At 44.1% G+C, this 19,895-nt stretch overlaps 1 protein-coding gene across 1 annotated transcript; it reads right to left on the bottom strand.

Annotated features, from left to right (window-relative positions):
* Positions 1–950: 950 nt before the first annotated feature.
* wdhd1 (WD repeat and HMG-box DNA binding protein 1) lies at positions 951–18,613 on the bottom strand. The gene is made up of 26 exons (XM_036542947.1): positions 18,579–18,613; positions 17,875–17,968; positions 17,221–17,332; positions 16,357–16,508; positions 15,366–15,477; positions 15,076–15,126; positions 14,761–14,856; positions 14,300–14,392; positions 14,082–14,188; positions 13,733–13,883; positions 13,167–13,368; positions 12,535–12,713; positions 12,005–12,189; positions 11,150–11,391; positions 10,614–10,751; positions 10,259–10,415; positions 10,030–10,144; positions 9,385–9,516; positions 8,813–9,006; positions 8,173–8,309; positions 7,681–7,737; positions 7,479–7,510; positions 6,642–6,812; positions 5,472–5,611; positions 3,008–3,143; positions 951–1,139 (listed from the first exon to the last, which is right to left on the bottom strand). Exons 2-26 carry the CDS (start codon positions 17,949–17,951, stop codon positions 951–953), a joined length of 3,357 nt encoding a protein of 1,118 aa, XP_036398840.1. The 5' UTR covers positions 17,952–17,968; positions 18,579–18,613.
* Positions 18,614–19,895: the final 1,282 nt, after the last annotated feature.

Here is a 19,895-nt window from a genome sequence, read left to right as displayed (position 1 = left end):
AATACCACCGTCCTACGAAGATGTATGGAGCTGTGGAATCTATGCTTAGCAGCAAACGCTTTGTCAATGATCTGTAGTCAATATGTATACGCTCTCATTTCGTTCTAAGATCAAAAAAATAACTAAGTGCAATTAATTCATGGTTACTACCCTTTGATCAATAAAGGGAACCGTTTACCTGGTATGCCCTCAAAATATCCGTATCCCTGTAAAGCCGTAGTTTGTCCATGGAGTACACTGAGACGAGCCACAAGCGCTAACCAGTTACAGATTTTAAGTGTTCCAGAAGTCACAGAATGTCTATCATGCGACACCTTTCTTTGTCTTTGTCTTACAGTTTATGTCCTGAACATATCGCTTTCTTTACATCATTTTGAAAAACTAAGGAAAAAAAAACACAAAGTAACAATGTTAGATAGCAAGCAGTAATACATTTTATTAATTATACTTAAAATCCTCATTAGAGATAAAATCTAAATATACAAAATTTCATAAAGAAAAGTAACAAAAAAACATCCAACATTATAGACATCAAATAACCACAAGTAGGAAAGGAAGTGACTGTTGACTTTCCACAAAAAGTTAATGGAATGACTCAATGTATGTAGTCACACATTTACCCCCCCCCCCCCCCCAAGCATATAACAGGAAAGGACTTGCTTTAAAAACTGTATCTGTATTCAACTGTTTTGCCTGTAAAATGTTCAAAGTGCCTCCACATATTTTCCTTTAATGCCATGTAGTCATTGTAACCCCATGAGCATACTGCCGAGGAAATTATTAATCTAGACAAATACATCATACCCATATCAATTAATGTACCAATTAGACTTTCACTCAAAGTAACATCAAATTTTTTGAACTGCACGTTCAGTTCCACATTTTACACAGAAAAAAAAAAAAAAAAAAACACAAACCTAAAACTTTTTTTTGCTTAATTTACTCGTGTATCAGTTTTTATTGAAGGCAAATGCAGAGAGTTTAGCAGAAGTGTCCAGTGCCTTTTTCTTCTTGGTGCTGCTCTCCTCTGTCTCATTCTGTTCATTAACCTTTCCTTCTTCACTCTCTTCTTCCCGCTTTCTCTTTTTCAGCTCTGCTACCTCCCTTGACTGCCCTCCTTTTGCTCTCTCTGTCCAGGACTGAGTGAAAGAGGTTATTATTATTATCATTATCAATAATAATAATGATAAAAGCTGAACAAGAACAGCTGAAATCCAGACCAGGATAAAGTCAAGTGCATTATCAGATAAACAACAGAGAACCACAAGTAGTCTGCAGACTTTCATTAAAATAAAATAAAACCAGATCTAACTTCCATGCAGTAATAACATTACTGAAAACAAACCTACCAGCTGAGTTTATATAGCCCCAACATTAGAGACAGCAAATACTACATTTCACTGAAGAGTGTATTTCATCAGTTGTGGAACTAACATCCAGCATTCTACTAAATAGGTTAGTTTCACTGTCGATAGCCAATTAGTGTTAAGGACATTATTTTAAGATGATACTCTTGTGCTTCGCAACTATATCTTGTAGCTCTTTACATCGTATTGTAAGCTGTATTAGGTTGTTCATTGAGTGTTTGTTTGCTGCCAAGTTAATGTCATTGTTTTGATAATTAGCTGGGTATGGCCGTTTCGGTCGCAGCACTATTTCAATAGAGGCTGATCAAGCAGAACATTAGTTGATTTAGGGTGGGGCTTGAACAGTGTTATGCTTGCACTCACTGGTCTGGGAGTGTTAACCTGGTCTGACACCGTAGCTCATTCAACTTGAATGGATACATTTATGTTCTTTTGTGCTGGAAGTCGCTCTGGATAAGAGTCTGCTAAATGAATGTAATGTAACGTAATGTAATTTCCACTCTGACCTGGCAAAAGTTAAGTTCCAGAAGCAGTGAAAATAATGTGTGAACAGCGATGAGGAACCTCTGTGACACACACACACACACACACACACACACACACACACACACACGATCATGCAGATGTAAATTTCACCCATTTATATGTAATCACTATTGACAGGGCACTTTCGCCCGGGAGCGTATTCTTTTTAGCATTCCGGTTATGGGCAGACGGAGCACGCTAGACGTCACGGAGCCCGTGATGAGTCATCACACCCGGCTCGTGTCTGAACAGCGGAGCCCACTTCACCCCGCCAAAGCCTCCCACTCCTATTCTTCAACTTAAATGAAATGCGAGCCACTGTCGTGTCCCCGCATCTGCCGGCTCGTTTACTCCGCACCCCACCCCCCAACCCCCACCCCCAATCCGAGACCATTAGCATAAGATCAATGAAGAGTGCCCCCGAACCCCCCTCCCTCTCCAGCTTGGGTTCCCAAGCAACAGGCGTTCTAAGTCCATTCAGCCCGACCTCTCCCCAAGGCTCTGGTGTATCTGTCAGGTTCCTTTCTACTGAGTGGCCTTCTGAGTGCTGGGTCACGACCAGGTCCTTGAAGAGGGCTAAGAGCGAATGTTTGTGTGTGTGTGCTGTGGTTTGTGTGGCCCACGTTAAAAAAAAGGAAGTGGGAATCAGAGGGGGGATGATGTCTGTTTGCAAACGAGGAATACGGGAGGGGTGGGTTTTGGAGACCCTTGCCGTAATTTAATGATAAATATTTGTTGAGTACATGCATGAGTTTTCTGTAAACTACTACTGATCCTTACGTTTGAGGTTCGTGATCTCTGCTGAAACAGTGTGGAATACCCTATCTGAAATACAGCTGGCTTCAGCTTTTACGTGACATGTCCTTTCATAGACATTTCCCTTTTTGCTATGCAATTAGACTAAAAGCAACATTTCAGCTCTGACAGTAAAGGACCTGAGGTGGGAAAAACAATGGCTTATACCCTAAAAGAGTATAGTGGCCTTCATTTGCCCTAAAGACCCAGACAACTTTGAGACTTGTTGCTGATGCCTTACATTCAAATTTACAAATATTTAATAATAATATAAATTAATAATGAATAATTTCATACATTTACCCAGCTGCCGATCTTACCAGTCTGTCCTCTGCTGACAAAGCCCGGAAGCGACCCATGGCCTCCTTGATGACATCCATTTCATCCAGGTCTGGACTGTCAGCCAGGATACCTTTACGGTTCTCCTCCAACCACAGCTGGAAGCCCGTCTTTGGTCTGAAATAGACAGGCAAACTTATATTTACACACTGTGCACATCTGTGCAGCTGGGGTAGTAGCACACCCACCAGAGCCTTCGGTATGGAAGCTCCTTCTTTCAACAATCGAAAAGCATGTACAGCTAGAACAGTCTACAATCATGTCCACTTGAGGTGAAGGAGACATCCATTTTACATATTACTAAGCAGAGTTCTCACATGCCCTACTTTTACACGCTTTTTTTCGTTGGGAGACACCTTAATTCAGTGCAATACACAACATTTACAATTAAATTCTACATTATCTGAACAATCAGCACAGTTACACTGACCCCAGGACCTGAACCTGAAAAACCTGATTTCGCAGTGTGTGCCAATCCTAGATGGAGTTTCACCTCTGTTGGGGTCAATGGCATTTAAGAGTCAGATAACAAATCTAAAAAGTTCATGTCCTGTCACAATCCAATATCTCCTACTGGATAAAATGTTCATATGATGACATGTTTCAGAATGAGGCATAGCCACTTTCAGCATTTAGGCTTCAGAATATTTATCCCAACATCTTGGTTTAAAAGGCAACATTTTCACAGTCATAGACTGGTGAAATGACATATGGGCCCCTGTTTTGTAGTAATTTTGGTACAATTTGTCAAACCACACTTTTAAAGGGGTCAGGTCTTCCATAGTTACAAAACAGATTCATTAATAATTTTCTGTGAAATACAATGAACTGTAATTTGGATGTCTGAGGAATAACGTTTTCATCCTTTTTTATATTTTGGCTGTTTTATGTTTCATTTCACTCCCTTTTTTCTGTTGCTTTTATATTTCTGTCTTTGCTGTTATGTTAAATCACTGTTTTTATTATTGTGTAAAACGAAAATTTTAAATAACACTTAAGCTAAAAGCCTTGCTGCAGTGCAAACCTAGGGAAGCACAAAGAACTCCACAAAACGCATTTCGCTAGTAGTCTTCGGTTCAATTCAAGTGGTGAAATAACACTGCTGTAGGTCACCCAGGACGTGGTCAACGTTAGTTAGCTAGCTAGCTAATGCCACCGTGCGGCACTTTTGCTGATCAACCATTTACCGTTTTTTTTTTTTTTTTTTGCTGCTCAAGGACTGTACCCTGGGTATAGTCCTTGAGGACTATATCTGATTTTCACAGATTTCATTGTTGAGGTTTTCCACCCCTTTGAAGTTTTTATGTCTCTCACAATTGCCTAATTGCCTGTGCCTGGTAATGAGAACCAGGGGTGCTGTGAAGGCTGAAATATTTTACATGACCTCACCCTCTACACGCTCAGTCTCTGTGCTGTGCCACTCGGCTCTGCAGCTAGTTGCCACCAGGTATTCATAGCCATGTCTGTTGCTGTTGTATTTGCACAAAGCTTTGGCCTTTCTTAAACCACTTACACCTGCAGAGGTATCTAGGGACAGTTTATTGCAATTTGATTAATTGAACCCTGCGCTCAGCAGTTCTATACATTTCACAACAAATCTCATGAACTGTACTGTGTTGGCTGTGAAAGGCAGAATATATTCTCTTTTGCCCTTTTGTTAAACCCACCCTCTGAAACCCAACTTCCACTTCAAATTATCTTGAAATTTTCATGTCCTGTGAAATCTCAGAGACACAAAATAACTAGCCTGTCTCTGCTCTAATTGGTCATTTTGCAGTTTTAAAAGTAATACTTAGAGATGGCATCTATTACTAGCATATTCATCAGCTGGGAGGTTTTTGATTAAAGATGACACAGCTCCCTTGACACAAGATCCCACTCCCAGGAGAGTTTCATTGTGTACAAAATCAACATTCTGGACCATGGACCATTCTGGACCATGGCAGTGACACAGCTACCAACTAATCCACAGTGCCCACTGCACTTAATCACAACCTTATCAGCTAAAAACTGGCACTGAATCCCAGTGAAATGGAATCCACAGTGCCAGGGTTACATCCATTTCGTTTCTACACACTCCAGCCAAACCAATGTGAAGAATACAGACCTTCTTCCATTTCTGGTATCTTCAAGTGTCTGCAGTGTATTCAGTCCTACTTTTGATTCATAGATAAATCACTTTAGTTTGTACCTTGTTTGTTCAATGAATGATCCATTGTGTATACAATCCAATCAGATACAAGAAACTTGAATTACCTATATTATGTGCCTTAAATCATAAGAGGTTTGGGTTTGGTGTCAAATTTTTAAGAAGAAGGTTGTACTAGGGTCAAAATATTACTGAATGTGTACATCATTACAACACTGAGAGCCCCATAAGAGATCTACTGACACAGTTTACAAACAAACAAAAACTAAAATAAATACATAAACTATGTTTCTTACTTCCTGTTCTCAATGTTGTCAGCAGGGGAGGCTGAAGATGCTCCCTCTGTGATCCTCTGTGTGTCTGCACTCGGCTCCTTCTCCTCTGGCTTCTTACTGGTGGCTTTGGGGACACTCATCTGCAGTAGTGTAGCCTGGGTCTGATGGAGACATCAATGTCAGTGTCACTCACTGGCAAAGTTGTGATCAACATCTCTCCTTCAACTGCTGTGTGAATTCATAAATTCAGTTCGTAACTTGGAATAGCGGGTGGAGGACTGCATGTGAACAGAAATTGACTGGCTTAGCCTGATGTGAAGTGATTTTTCAGAGAGTATAATTAATAAAGAAAATGATCTTGACTGGGCAAGTGAGAAAAAAAATCTCAGTGTTGAAATGCCTAACTTGTTCTAAAGATTTAGACCCACTGTACAATAAAAAAAATCCCCCTGTAAAAACACAGGAACTATAACTCTAACTCTCCATGGGACAGATGTTCATCAATCAAATGACTGATAAGACAAAATGCCTGACGGCTCATTACTGAGTGGTCACTTTAATTAAGGGGCTTGTCAATAATGAGTTTGTTTGAGAGGATTCTATTCAACCTCTGCTCTTAACAATTTTATTCACTGTAATGTGTCCCAAAAAGAGAACTATATCCAAGAGAGACACCTGTTCATAATACAGCATCATACATGGGGTCTGAGGTCACACTTGTCTCAGATTTGACAGGTAAGACACTCTTACCTTGTGTGTCCAGATAAACTTTTTTATTTAGACACAGCAAAATTTCTGCCAACTTGTTGATCTCAGCTTGTGGTTTTTTATACCTCAATGGCCCTTTATAATACTGTGCGTCAACGTAAGTTCACACTGATCTCACAGTTCCTTTCTGCGCTCAGTGTGTGCACCCATACACATGCAATGTTTAACAGCAAACACTGGGAGCAGGTTATAACATCCACACATTGATCTCTGCGTTAGAGGTGCACAGCTGCAACCCTGAGAGGCTGAAAGGGCTCTGGTTGTCATGCAAGCCCCTCATTACCAAACGGAAATCGTTACTGCCATCGGATATGCAGTTACCCTCAGCAGGGAACCTGCTGAACAGCTATTAAGCAGAAATATGATCATGTGTACCCTGTGGTGGGCTCCGAGCAAATTGGTCACTTAAGGTCCTGCACGTACCTTGGACTTGGGTCTGGGTGCCAGGGGCTTCAAAACTGGGTCCTTTCTTTGCTTTGCCCCAGAACTGCCCATCATAGAGGGTTTCCTGCTCGTCAGTGTCATGGAGTCCAGGACATTGGTCACCCGTTGTTGACCTGATGACGAGCTGTTGGGTTTCCCCGAACCGGACACCTGTCAATGACAGGAGCCATCAGCCTTGCTGTGAAGATCCAATGGACTGAAAGCCAGTGCAGAGCACCACCACAGGAAAGAATTCCATAATCTCTGGTATCAGTGTTAAGGGTAGTATCACTTTAATGGTGCAGCTACTGAGATTAACATGCAAACTTTAAGTGTTGCGTGGCTGAGGCGCTGCTCGTTTACATCAACGTGGTGCAGTGTTGCTCTTTGGCAGTGGCTAACAGTTGAATGATTGCACTGATTTCACAATTAACATTCCAATCTGTTTGTACACTAGAGAGATGTGTCCACACAGAAAAAAGGTGAGCAATCTTGGCTAATTCTCAAGAAATAGAGAAAACCAGACAAATGCCTTGCTCTGTACTACTCTGTGTAGAACAAACTGACCTACGAACTGCCTGTCAGTTCACCTATCGACTATGAAGGCTAGTCACATAAATTCTAAAGCTTTTTTGCCATTTAATAACAAACAGACGTATGATTATTCAACAAGGTTGCCTTTCCATATGGTTGGGTCCTCTGTTGCACAGGGAACTATGCCTCTCCACCATTTCAACTGTGCTTTGCTTTTGAAGGTTACATGTCAGAGCCACCATCTTAAAAATCAAGCTACAAATACATCACACCATACATCCCACACAGCCAAGAGCACCTTACCTTGAAAGGGTTCACACGCCCTTCTTTGCTCACTGTAAGAAAGATAATATGGAGTTATTCTTCAAAAAGACTGATAGGGGGTAATGCCAATCTAGCATGCAGTATTTCAGTAAAAAAAAGTTACAATTTGTATGAATTATGAAGACAGGGTTCCCTGAATTGCTTATCTAGTTAAAAACCCTTTAACACATACTCTACTTACCAGGTTTAGGTGATGGTTTTTCTGGCGAGTTGTCCCCTTTATTAAACGGATTTAGGCCTGCTTGGTAAAGTACAATGGTTTTATAAGCAACAACTTGGGTCACACAATGCATATCTCAAAGATTTTATCTTTACATAAAGGGAAGACAGATTACTTATGCCCCACCATGACAGGAAGAAACATGAACTGTAATTTATTCTGATATTAATTTGTCAGAAACACATTCCTCCTTCAGCACACCTCCTCAACACCTCTATAAAACTTGTGTTAACAAACTGAACCTTGGCAGGAAAAAAAGTAAAAAAAGGTCAACCTGTGACTCATATCCACCTAGTAACTCCATGCTATTTCCATACAAGACTACAATAAAGACTGTGAAGGCAACACCCGATGTAAGGATGGTTGGTTTTGGAAGCATTCCGTGGGGTTACAAATAGCATTATCGGGCCTGTGCTTGAGGCCGTGGTGTCTGTGTTTTGTAGCGGCTCTCACATGGTTTCTTTCTCTCCGCGCATTCTTCAGTTTCCATCTGCTGCTGACCATCCTCATCCTCACAGCCTTCTTCCTCCTGGGACTGTCTGCTGCTCCACTGTCGCGATTCATGGTACTCAGCGCCAGTCCTGTTGTACCTGAGGTGACACTTCAATCACACATCCCCAAATTTCAAATTGTGTCTCCTAATCTGTTGCTCTTCCCTTCTGAGTAACCAAGGAGGAACAGCAGCTAAAGAAAATGTTTAAATGCAAGTCTGGGACAGCTGTGTAGCACGGTGATAAGTTGCAGTGCTCATAACCAAATGGTTGCTGATTCGATTCCTCTCAGGGACACTGCTGCTGTACTCTTAGCCAAGGCACTTAACCCAGAATTGCCTCAGTAAATATCCAGCTGTAGAAATGTCAAGTTGTAAGCTGTGTAAGTCACTCTGGATAAGAGTGTCTTTTTAATGATAACAATGTAACGAAACTCTGAGCAAAACTTCTATGCTACAATGCCTACTCCATACTTATTTCTGAACAGTGACATCATAAACCCACTCCCAGAACAAAATAAGTACGTTCGCAATTCCTCCATGTGTCACTCATTTTTTTAAAAACGCGCAGAGTGTCATTACCCAGAGCTGCGCCTGGAATACTCGGGCTCCTCCTCTTCCTGCTCCTCCTCCAGCTGGGCCGCGGCCGCCTTCTCCATGGCCAGCTCGCCGAGGCGCTGCGCCAGGGCCATCCGCCGCGAGCGCGAGGCGTAGCGGATGGCCAGCGTCACCACGCTCTGCGTCATCAGCTCCGCCAGCTCCACGCAGCGGAACTCCCGCTCCAGCTTGCACGACAGCTGCAGGGGCGCACGCACACACGCATTTCATACACGTACACACACACACACACACACACACACACACACACAAACACAAGGCAAAGGGAAAGACGCGGCTTTAAGCATCTCTCGTTTCGGACCCAATTCCAATGGAAACAACGTGAAAGAAGTCAAAGAGTCTATTGCTGGTGCATCCCAATTTCATCCCCGAAGCACAAAAAACTGTGGGTTTTCAGTGCAAGAAGATGTAATATACACTTGTAAATGGCTATGTAATTAAAATGTGTATTCTGCATTTCCAAATATCACTGAATTTGGTGTCGCAGGACACTGGCACAGCCCCTAGCAGACTGGAATCATTCTCCTCGGTGCAGTCTAAACATAATTTAGTCTCACAGCAAACATCTTCATCAGCAGCTCCTGCTGCTCCTTCTGGGCCTGGTTCTTCCCTTCCTCATCAATCTCATAGCCGCTGGAGGACAGGAAGTCAAAGTGGTTGTGGAAGAGCACAGAACGCCAGTACTGCTCCTGCAACAGAGACACGGGCAGCGGATGATGTCATTTCTTTCTCTCAATGTTGTTTATTCGCCAGGCATTCTTGAATGTGGCATTCTTACTGCTAAAAAAAAAATAAACACACAGAAGTATACCAGTCAGGATTCAAACACAAGACCATCTGGCCAGGAGTCCGCTGCCCTGATAACTACTCGACGCTACTTCTGTTGTGTTCCTAGGATCCCATCTGTTCTTTCAGACAGACACCCACAGCATGTGCAACTCCTTCACCCTCTCTTGTCCAATCAATGTGACTGAGTGCAGAAGTAGCTACAAATGTTTACATAGCAATAAAAGGATTCCATAAATATAAGGATCTGCTATTGTTTCTGAGTGCTCCATTTAGACAGTATCTGCAGCAGGCTGGAGCCCCTGGGCTCAGATCTGGCACAGTGGCAGGGTTTCAGGCAGCGTGGGCGCCCACAGGGAGCTCTCCTGGGTGACAGCCGCTCCGTAGCATGTGCCCGCGGGCGCCGCAGAACTTACCTCCATCTGGCCCTTCTCCGTGGTGGTCTGGCACAGGGGCAGCTTGAAGGGCAGGATGGCCACGGCGGGGCGGGGAAGCGTGGGGGGGAAACGTGACCCCTTACAGGGTATGCACCTACGGACAGAGAGCAGACCGGCCGTCAGGGGGTACAATGACACTGACCACAGGACCACCGTGATCTAATGAACGTGCACATGGTGGCGGTGGGGGGGGGGACGGGGGTCGCACCTGAGCTGCTGGGGGTTCTCATGGACGCCCACCACCCAGTAGTGGTCCGACTTCCCCTTGCAGTTCTCCCGCGTGTTGCACACCGGCGTCCACGTGTTTCCCAGGGAGCGGTTTAGCATGCGCACAACACCCTCAGAGTCCACAAAGCATGGAGTGCCTGCGAAAGAACGGCCACTTCGTATTCACACTGTGACACCGGGGGCACAGCAGTGACATTAGCAGGAAAGACTCAGTGAAGTATGAAACAGAGAGGTAAAAACAAAGGATAGGAGAGCCAGACAGGAGATTTAGAGAATGAAGACATGAAGAGGCAGAGAAAGAGAAGGAGAGAGTGTGGAGAGGTGGAGAGACTCACCCTCAGCGGTAAAGCCCATCCAAGAAAGGTAGGATTTTCGTGAGAGGGGGAGGGGCTCCCCATGGATCACCTGCTTCCTCTTGGACCCACAGTGCAGCAGCTGGACCCCGAGGGCCTGCTCCCCATCAAACCCTGTGCCTGGGAGCCAGGGCAGACAAGGCACCACATCAATGGGGATGCAACTGAACCATCAAATGCGACAATGCGTGAAACACAAGTCTCCGCATCGGCAAGTTCAGAACACAGTAGCCAGCATTGTTTCAGCGTTATAACAGTTTAGTGAAATCAGCAAGCAATTTCAGATGTTTTCAGTGTTATCTGTTAAAAATGAAAGATAACTCCTCCAAAAAAGGTTTTAGAGTGCCTTCTCCATAGAATAACAGAAACAACAACAAACAACAACAACAAAACAATGTTATTTGATTTCCAGTACAGTTAAATTCAAAATCTTCTTGCGGAAATATACGCACTTCAAAAGGTTTGAGGCTAGGCCACAGCAAGTGAGATAATTCCAGCGTGCATCCGTATGTGTGTACCTCTGTGGTAGGCGATAAGGAGCTGTTCCCCATGCCCTGCCATGCAGACCACGGGCCCCGGCAGGCAGAACACCTCCCTCTGAACCCCACCGACGGAGAAGATCCGCACCAGCAGGGCGCTGGTGGCCGCGGCCGCCCAGCCCTGCCCCAAACACAGCGCCCTCACGTCCTCCCCCTTCGGCAGGTCCACCATCCACTCCTTGTTGGTGTCCCAGGAGGAGAAGTGCAGGCACTGAAGCTTGCTGCGTCGGAGAGAGGAAACAGCAATGTAAGCCGCACAGCTGAGGTACCCTGCACAACACCCGAGAGAGGCTTTCTCTATTGATGGTTATAATGCAGAAACAACTACAAAACTGTGCTCACTTACAGTACCAGTCAAATGTTTGGACACACCAAGTCATAGCAAAAATAAAAAAAACTTTCTATTTTCCACATTTTAGAATAATAGTAAAGACATACTAAACTATCAAATAGCACAAATGGAATAATGCAGTGACCAAAAACAGTGTTAAACAAATCAGAACTCATTTTAGATTCTTCAAAGAAGGCAAAAATATATATATTTTTTTTTTTTTGAAAGAAATTCATACATAGACAAATATAAATAGTGTAGCTGATGTCTAAGAAACAAATTCCAAGCATTTAAGCATAAGTCTTTACATCAAAATGTCTTTGATTGTATGTTTCCCCACTATTTTAATCAAGCGTGTCTAAACCTTTGACCGGTACTGTGAACTCCGCTGTCTAAATTCACACTGAAGCTTCAGATTCAGTAACGCACAGTGAAGTCAATTTAACGCGCAGCTCCGTAAAGGACAAGCCCCTGTTGTAGGACGCGGGTGGGAAGTACCTTACCTGGCGAGCTCGTCCGTGCCCTCACAGGCCAGCAGCACGGCCTCATGAGACAGGTCGGCCAGGGTGTGGCCCAGGGAGTTGGTGAGGTGCATGGCATGGTGGACGGAGGTGTCGTGGAACTCCACATCAATGGCGTTGTCCTGCTCGTCGTTGTACCCGCGCACGATGCCCACAGAGTTCCATACCTGAAGCGTGGGACACAGTGGACGTCATGTCACATTCTCAGTAGGTACAATGACACAACAGGTTCTCTAACCAGTCATTACTCTCTTCTACAAAAGGAGGCAGACTTTGACATTCAGCACTCTCAAATGATCATCTCCTCACAGACTCAATTCAGAATTAATCATAAAGCAGTCACCCAAAAAGCCCAGTGATTTCTAAGAACACACGCCTGAGCCAAGCTATTTTTATAAGGATATCAAACACAACCGCACTGAGGCGAACAAGAGCGATGCTTCAGAAGATGAGGATCTGAACTAGCAGAACCCCAGAGAGCCCACAGCGGCGCCTGAGGTCGGTCCTCTCACCATGAAGCGGTGCATGAGGTGCACTGGAGTGGAGCCCGGCTGGAAGGCTTTCTGCGGGGGGGTGGGCATGGGCCCCTCGTACACCGGGCGGGGCGGGGCAGGTGTCGAGGACGGCAGAATGGTGCTGGCCCCGTCATCGTCCCCATATTTGTCCGAGCCCAACTTCACAGACCCCGCATCTGTGCAGAGAAAACACGCTCGGGCTCAGAATTGGTACCGCTGTGTCTCCTCGACCCTCCCCCTCGTGTTTTTGGATCAGTTAGAAAAAACTACAGTCCTTACAACCACATGTTCAGATGTGACACGTCTAATTTTTTGTACTTGTCATACAAGATTAGCCATCCTTGAGCACCTGACCTGGGTACCCCACAACAACACGCATATCTTGGCTGTGCTAATCAGCTTCATGGAACCAGAAGCTTAAGTGTGGAAAACCAGGCAACTGGTTGTCAGCAACTGCCAAACCAGGTGTGTGAGAGATCGGTGGACAGGTTCTACATGTGTCTCATGTATCTAATACACGTCCATAAAAACAAAAGCCCCAGTCAGAATGCATTTATTTAATTTCCTTTTCCTGGAACAAGCAGACATTGATCCTCAGACGGTTACGAGCCCGCTCTGACGTCACCCACCTTGAGAGTTTTCGTCATCATCCAGGAAAGCGCCACGGTTTCTGGGCCTGCCGGTGGAGGGCATGAGGTCATCATCGTCCTCATCGTCGGCGATGGGGTTCTTCACAGGCGAGCCGGCCTCACTCAGGTTCTCCCCCAGCAGCCCGTCATCGTCCCCATCAAACAGGTCGTCATATTCTCCTCCGACTTTGTTTTCTGTGGCCTGCAAGCATCATCAAACCACTGTCTCGGTGAGAAGGTCAAATGCGGCCAGCAAATCATTTTCCAACCTGCCTGTCCTTCAACAGACCGACTCTGATATCCACGCTGAAATTCACTTCAGCTACATGATATTGTAGTGACAGGTTAGTGACTGCATTTTCACCCTTTTCCACACATTACAAATGCAACCTGTTGCCAAGAACACGGGCACTCCTTTGTCCAACAAACAGGAACCTTATTGTTGCTCAAACAGACCACATTTTTGGCTTCATTTAGACACAGGTGCTTCTTTTCCTGATATGCCTCATTAGTAATGTTGTCACAGGGACTGTCCCGGGAGCACCGCAGTGACGTCACAGACTGACCTTGAGGCTCTTTGTGGCGGCTGATGAAGAGGTGGTGGCAGACACCCCGTCGAGCAGACCGAGGCAACCCTCTGTGTCAGTGTAGGCTATCTGTCCCCCAGACGGATGCCAGGCCATCCCACACACAGTGTAGCCTTTCTCATGTTTCTCTCTGAGGCAGGACAAACAGCAAACTCAGCCAAGCAGCACCCTTACGAGATACAGATGCAACAACATCTCCAGGCGATTCACTTTTTTAAATTTTTTAAAGACAAATACTCCTACCATCTATCATACTAAATGAAAATGCGTTTCCAAAAAAAACATTAGCACTAAACACATTTTTAAAATCCCTAAGGTGCTCCATTACCTTTCGACACACAGCTTCCTCTCCACATCCCAAACCGCCAAGATGCCCCCCACAGTTCCTGCTGCGAGGAACTTTCCACACGGTGACCACGCCACCACGTTAACAGGCTGGAGGAGAGAGAAGAATCAGAAAGAGAAAAAAAAGTTAAAAAGGCATAGGGATCAGACAGGTCAGTATGTGGACTGAAAATGCAGCGCGGGGGGGAAATCTCCATTCACCTGAGTTACGAAGTCATCGGAGAGGCTGCTCACATGGTTCCAGGAGTCTCTCTCATACAGCTGCACTGCTGTATCCACGGGAACAGCCAGCAGCTACAACAGACAGCACCACGGTGTGTCACTATGGAAACCACTGGCATACTGTACCACAAAATAGTACCATTTCAGGTCTGAGCTGTACCGGATTACATTCATGATCAGAGTAAAACATGTAAGGTAGTTAGCAATGCTACTAGAACATTCTACGAACACGTAGCCACAATGGCATCTCATAAGGTGTTGCCAGTGTGTCTGTCTTGTCTGCCAGCAATTTCATTCAACCTGAACATTTTTTAGCACAGACCAACCACAAAAGGTTAACAAGCATTACGAACAGTGTAGGCATTCGTGAATGTCCAAGGAAATGAAAGAGTCACCGGTGAATACAGTTACTTCACTGAGGCGAGGAGGTTAACGGGTACCTTTGCAGAACCTGGCTGCCACGCAAGCCTGCACAGAGACTTGGCATTGCTGACATCATTAAACTTCTGAAGAATCTTCCAGTTTTTCACTTGTACCTGTAAAGCATTAAAACACATTTCTGTGTATTATTTCAAGGAAGCAGTGTGGCCAACTGCCTGATGGGGCAGAGGTTCAGTCACCACAGTAAACTTTAGTTCAGTACTGCAATCTAAATTAAATGACCAAATGGATTCTGCAAGTCAGTCAAGGTCATCCACTGAGCAAATAAATTAAAGGAGCCAGACAAACTACAGTCCACTGCCTGATCATCATACCTGGTCTTCAATTTTCCAGACAGCTACAGTTCCATCACAGCTAGATGAGCCCTGGTTTGGAATAAAAACACTGAAATCAGACTCCACTTATACACAGCATTTTCAGCAGTAGTGGACCTATAATCAAATGCTCTAATAATCTAAATCAGTGGCAGTCGTCCAATAACATGTTATACCAATTATGATATGTCTGGATGCCAGAGGCAGCCTCCCTGAGTCAGCCGATACGTTTGTCCTTAGCAAATTTGATAGCGCCTTTCTGGAATGCAAGAACAGAACCCGCAACCTACCAGGAACTCGTCCTTGGGGTCAAAGGTCACGCTCAGTACAGGGGCATCATGGCCACGTAGCGTCTTCTGCTGGCTGCTATCCGACACCTCCACAACTTTCACCAGGAAGTCACTGGGGGCCAAGGAGGAGAAATATGAAATCACAGCACCCTGCATCCACCTTTCACTCTGACACCCTCTATCCAGCAGGAGGAGGAAGAGAGAGACAGGCAGGCTCATATTAAAGATCTCAATCTGCAGGTTCCGCAGTGAGAACTAATGGAAAAGGCTCCTCTGTGCATATTTCTGAGGTTTTCGAGGAGCCAGTTCAATAACGCTCCAGCGGCCCCAGCTGGCGTATCTCTCCTAATCAATAATCAAACAAACATCGGACACACAAAAGGACAATCAATCAGGTGAGCTGGTCATTAGCTTAATTTCCGTAATCCACCTGGTTAAAGTCGATGCACACAGCCAACAGGCATTTACCTCACGTCAGGCAAGAAATACAACAACCAACACTGCAACGCTGGTCATTCTGAATAAGGGAAGGAGTATGAAGAATGCAGAACCTTTTCAAGGAATTAACTAACAGCTGAAGTGTGAGACCTTAGTTAGATTAGTTCAGTGGTGGCTTGCATTTGCCAAAGGTCTCTCTTTTGGACCGGAGAATGTACAAGCCTGAAATTGTACCTTAGGACTTATTTCACTTCCATTCTATTTCACTCCTCAACTCAGTTGACTCAGAATACGGAGAACAAGCCACAAATAACAGAACTCTCTTCTCCCACATTATAGACCCAATGACCAAAGCACTTAATTCAGTGAAGGTACCTATTTAGACCCTTTTCAACTTAAGTCTGACTTCAGACTCCATTTTTAAAGCAATCATGAGTAACAAAAATAGTAAAAGAGATAAAAGGCGACACGTTCCTCAAACTATATTCATTTTGTTTTCCAAACTGTAATCCAGCACCGTTTTATCCTAATCACTAAATGAGCAGATGCTCACCTGGAGCCGGCTGCGACTCTGGACCCGTTGCTGCTGAAGGCGACGTGATTGGCATTGGTGGTGAAGCGGGTCAGAATCCCATCCGGATCCCCGTCGGGAAATGTGTGGATCTGGACCGTGTTGTTGGACCCGGCAGTGACCAGCTTCCCATTCTGTAGGACATTTAAGGTAAGAGCAGCCATCAGAACTGCAGAACGCAATCCGCAGTGCATGTAACCACCTGCAAACACAACTGTGATCAACGGCTTTCATTAAAAACTAGTGGCCGCAAGGGATGCATCAAGCTTGCTATTCAAATGGCTGGGGACTGAGGCATGGTCAAGAGTGCACCTACAAATACTGGAAAAATTAGCTGGAGAGAATGCCGACCATGACATGCACAAGAAGTCTTGTTTACAAAAAGACCATCCAGAGACAATGTGGGTGTTTACCATAGTGGGCACGGCTAAGACTGGCCAGGGACCCACAGGCACAGCAATCAGTTTGCACACCTCTGCAATCCACGGCTAATGAATGTGCCAAGTGTAAGAGTCATGTCTGAGCGCCGTAAACTTCATTAACATATGAAAAAAGGCTTTGGCCACCATATTGGGCATGACTTTGGACATCTATTTCATGCACGTGGACTAATGAGGGATAATAAGCCAAAAGCAGGCAATGCGGCAAATTATTTAAAACTACATAAGGAAGAAAACAACCAAAAGAACCAAAGCAATAGTCTTCTAACCATTCTGACTTGAAAATGAAATATGAACAGTTTACACAAGTTCTATGTGGTCTTTCACAGACCACTGTCATATGATTAATATGACCTCATGTACTACTTTATAATAAAACTGAATCACAGTGATCTTTTGTGTTCACCTTCAGGGCCAAAGAATATGCCTTCTCCCCCACGCTGATGGATTTAGGGTCATCATCATCCAGACTCTCCCATATCCGTACGTCCCCATCACTTCCACAGGTGACTATATACCTGAAGAGGCAAGAGAGTGAAAGCTGTGCAGAGAGCGGAGACCAACACAAACCCAGATGAACAAGTTCTTCAATGTGTGGACATATACACTACTATAGCACAGAATCTAGCCATTACCAATGACAAATACAAGTGTTTGTCCTGACTGCCCCGTACATATTAGCAAATCCTACATAAGGGTAAAATTACTAGAATAGATGCGTATTTTTGGTAGCTTTGAAACAATCACAAAAGATCTCTGGTGGTGTTTTGTGATATTATGTAGTGCAAATGCTTCCATAAATACAGCTATTTACCAGTAATAAAAAGGTATATCCATTTGCTCACTACTTGATGAAGGTTGCAGTTCAGCCAGTCATTTATAAAGCACAAACTGCACGAAATTTCCCAGTTTAAATAGCTACCGATGGCTGAGATCCATACCAATTTACATTACCAAATACTCGAAGAAATCATAACTGACATTATCCAAAAACAGCAACTGTAAGTGTGAAGTCCTAGCAGGCGTCACACACAGGAAAGCTTCACGGCCAGCTACATACTTCCCAGTGTCATCGAAGCAGACATCTGTGTGTCCCTCTGAGTGGCCATAGCGCATCGGTTTTCTTTCAGCTGGCATCTCCAACTTCGAATAGACTATGAAAAGGGAAAATAATAATAATAATAAATATGACAAACAAACATTAGTTACTCCTTATACGTCATGGAAAGCTGGACAAAGTGTGTTTGTTGGATAAAAGCATAAAACCCGGGAAGCAGACATTCTTTAGGCTAGTGATTTCACTATTATTTGTTTCAGGTCTTTGGGACCTCTCCTTTCAGAGACAAAGATAACTACTGCTGTAAACTTGACTTCACCCGTGACAAAAGAGCTGGCTAACCACGACCAGTCTTCTCAAATGCGCTACCCCGAGGTTAGCTGAATCCATCAACTCCTTGGTTACAAATACCAGCGTGTAAGTAAATCATGGTTTTAATAAATCGGTTATACATAACAGATTAGCAATGATACCACGTAAACACTCTTTGCAAGAATGGTATCTAGGCAGCAATTTAGCCACGTTATCTAGCCTAGCAGTAAGGTTGTGCTCAACTAGCCCAGTTAGCTAGCTATGCATTTCAAAAAACAGGCCAGCACATTGTAACTGAACGCTCCTCGCATTATGTACCTATTTGATATAAAATATGACCACTACAATGTGATACAAACTTGTCGGGAATATCGTTGCAGTGCAACTGAACTTACATTGCTGCTGGCAGTAGGAATTGTTGTGCCCTGTCTCCCGCGCTGCACGAAGGAAACAACTCTGAGCGCTTCAGTCTTCCCGCCAGCGACGTCATCGGCGCAGTGCCCTCCCACAATTCACTTCTGTGCTCTTTAACATGCAAGGGCGGTCCGCGGTTGTGGATTTGTCCCTAATGCCAGCAGTCACTAGCCTACTCAGATGAAGTTATTTTTATATTAACAGGATGTGATGGGAATGTACACATATTGCTCGTTACTGCATATGTGTTCCATATGAGTACTAATGCACAGCGCCATATCTGAATTGATGCTCATTAAAATAGCATATTTTAGAGCTATGCTGCGCAGCAGCGCTCGTCTTAATATCATTTTATTGACTGATCTCATTAACTGTGCTCCACATTAGCTGCTCTGCCATGCTGCTTAAAAACAATACGAATGTACTGTCAACCAGCAGAGGGATAATGACCCAAAAGGGACAGTTTCAAATGTTTGCTCTTTTCAGTTAATGTTCTTTTTTGTGTAAAAATGCCAGCAAACCAAGGTTGCTGGTATAATTTACTGTTACCTTATTGGTATTCTAAAACAATATATTGTGTAGACACACGTCAGCAAAGTACTTGTCTTCTGCTGTTATTATGCTTATTGTATGATGTCGGGATTACAGAGATTAAGACGTGAATTTCAAATGATCAGTTAGGGAGCTAATAGGTGTAATATGTGTATTTTCCACACATTCATGTATATCACATATCAAACAGCCTAAAGGGTAGTCAATATTTATTATCATTAACTCCTCTGGCAGCACTGGCAGAACAGGCCTCCCGGAATACTAGTAAAATGAGAGCAAAAGGAACGTTCATTCTGTTAAACCAATCAGCTCACTCCAAACAATGCCCCCTGGGAAAGCCTGACTTTGGTTAGTCTCCCCACAATATGTCTGAGTGGTATAGGTGTCTCTGAGGGGTAATTTAATAACCATACCAGGAAATATCCTGTTGCAGATCTGTATCTGAATTTCTTTTGCAATGAAATTTGAGTAGAGGTGGCTCGTCTGCAAGATAATCTCATGACTGACCCAGTTATTTATTCATTGTAAGCCTCAGTTTAACGTATAGCTCCAGACATACCAATTTCAGTGCATCATTATTCCCGAATTTTCCACCAGACTGATAAATAAATAAACCTCTGCTCAGCCATATTGTATAACAACATGATCCTGGAATTTGGATGAAGACAGAGACAGTGAGATGACAACCTGATCAATTGAGATGCATAAATATTTTATTTCTGTGGTTTGTGCAGATCAATAATTGT

Source organism: Megalops cyprinoides, chromosome 12 (genome assembly GCF_013368585.1).
Source record: "Megalops cyprinoides isolate fMegCyp1 chromosome 12, fMegCyp1.pri, whole genome shotgun sequence".
Lineage (NCBI taxonomy): Eukaryota > Metazoa > Chordata > Actinopteri > Elopiformes > Megalopidae > Megalops > Megalops cyprinoides.
The sequence above is the reverse complement of the archived record's forward strand: the minus strand, read 5'-3'. Positions and strand labels throughout refer to the sequence as shown.

Coding starts and splice junctions, on each gene's coding strand:
- wdhd1 (XM_036542947.1), bottom strand. CDS start 17,951: ATGCCAGCTGAAAGAAAACCGATGCGCTATGGCCACTCAGAGGGACAC. Junction 15,127..15,365: donor ACCCCAAGGACGAGTTCCTG/GTAGGTTGCGGG, acceptor ATTCCAAACCAG/GGCTCATCTAGCTGTGATGG. Junction 11,392..12,004: donor GGCACGGACGAGCTCGCCAG/GTAAGGTACTTC, acceptor TCTCCGACGCAG/CAAGCTTCAGTGCCTGCACT.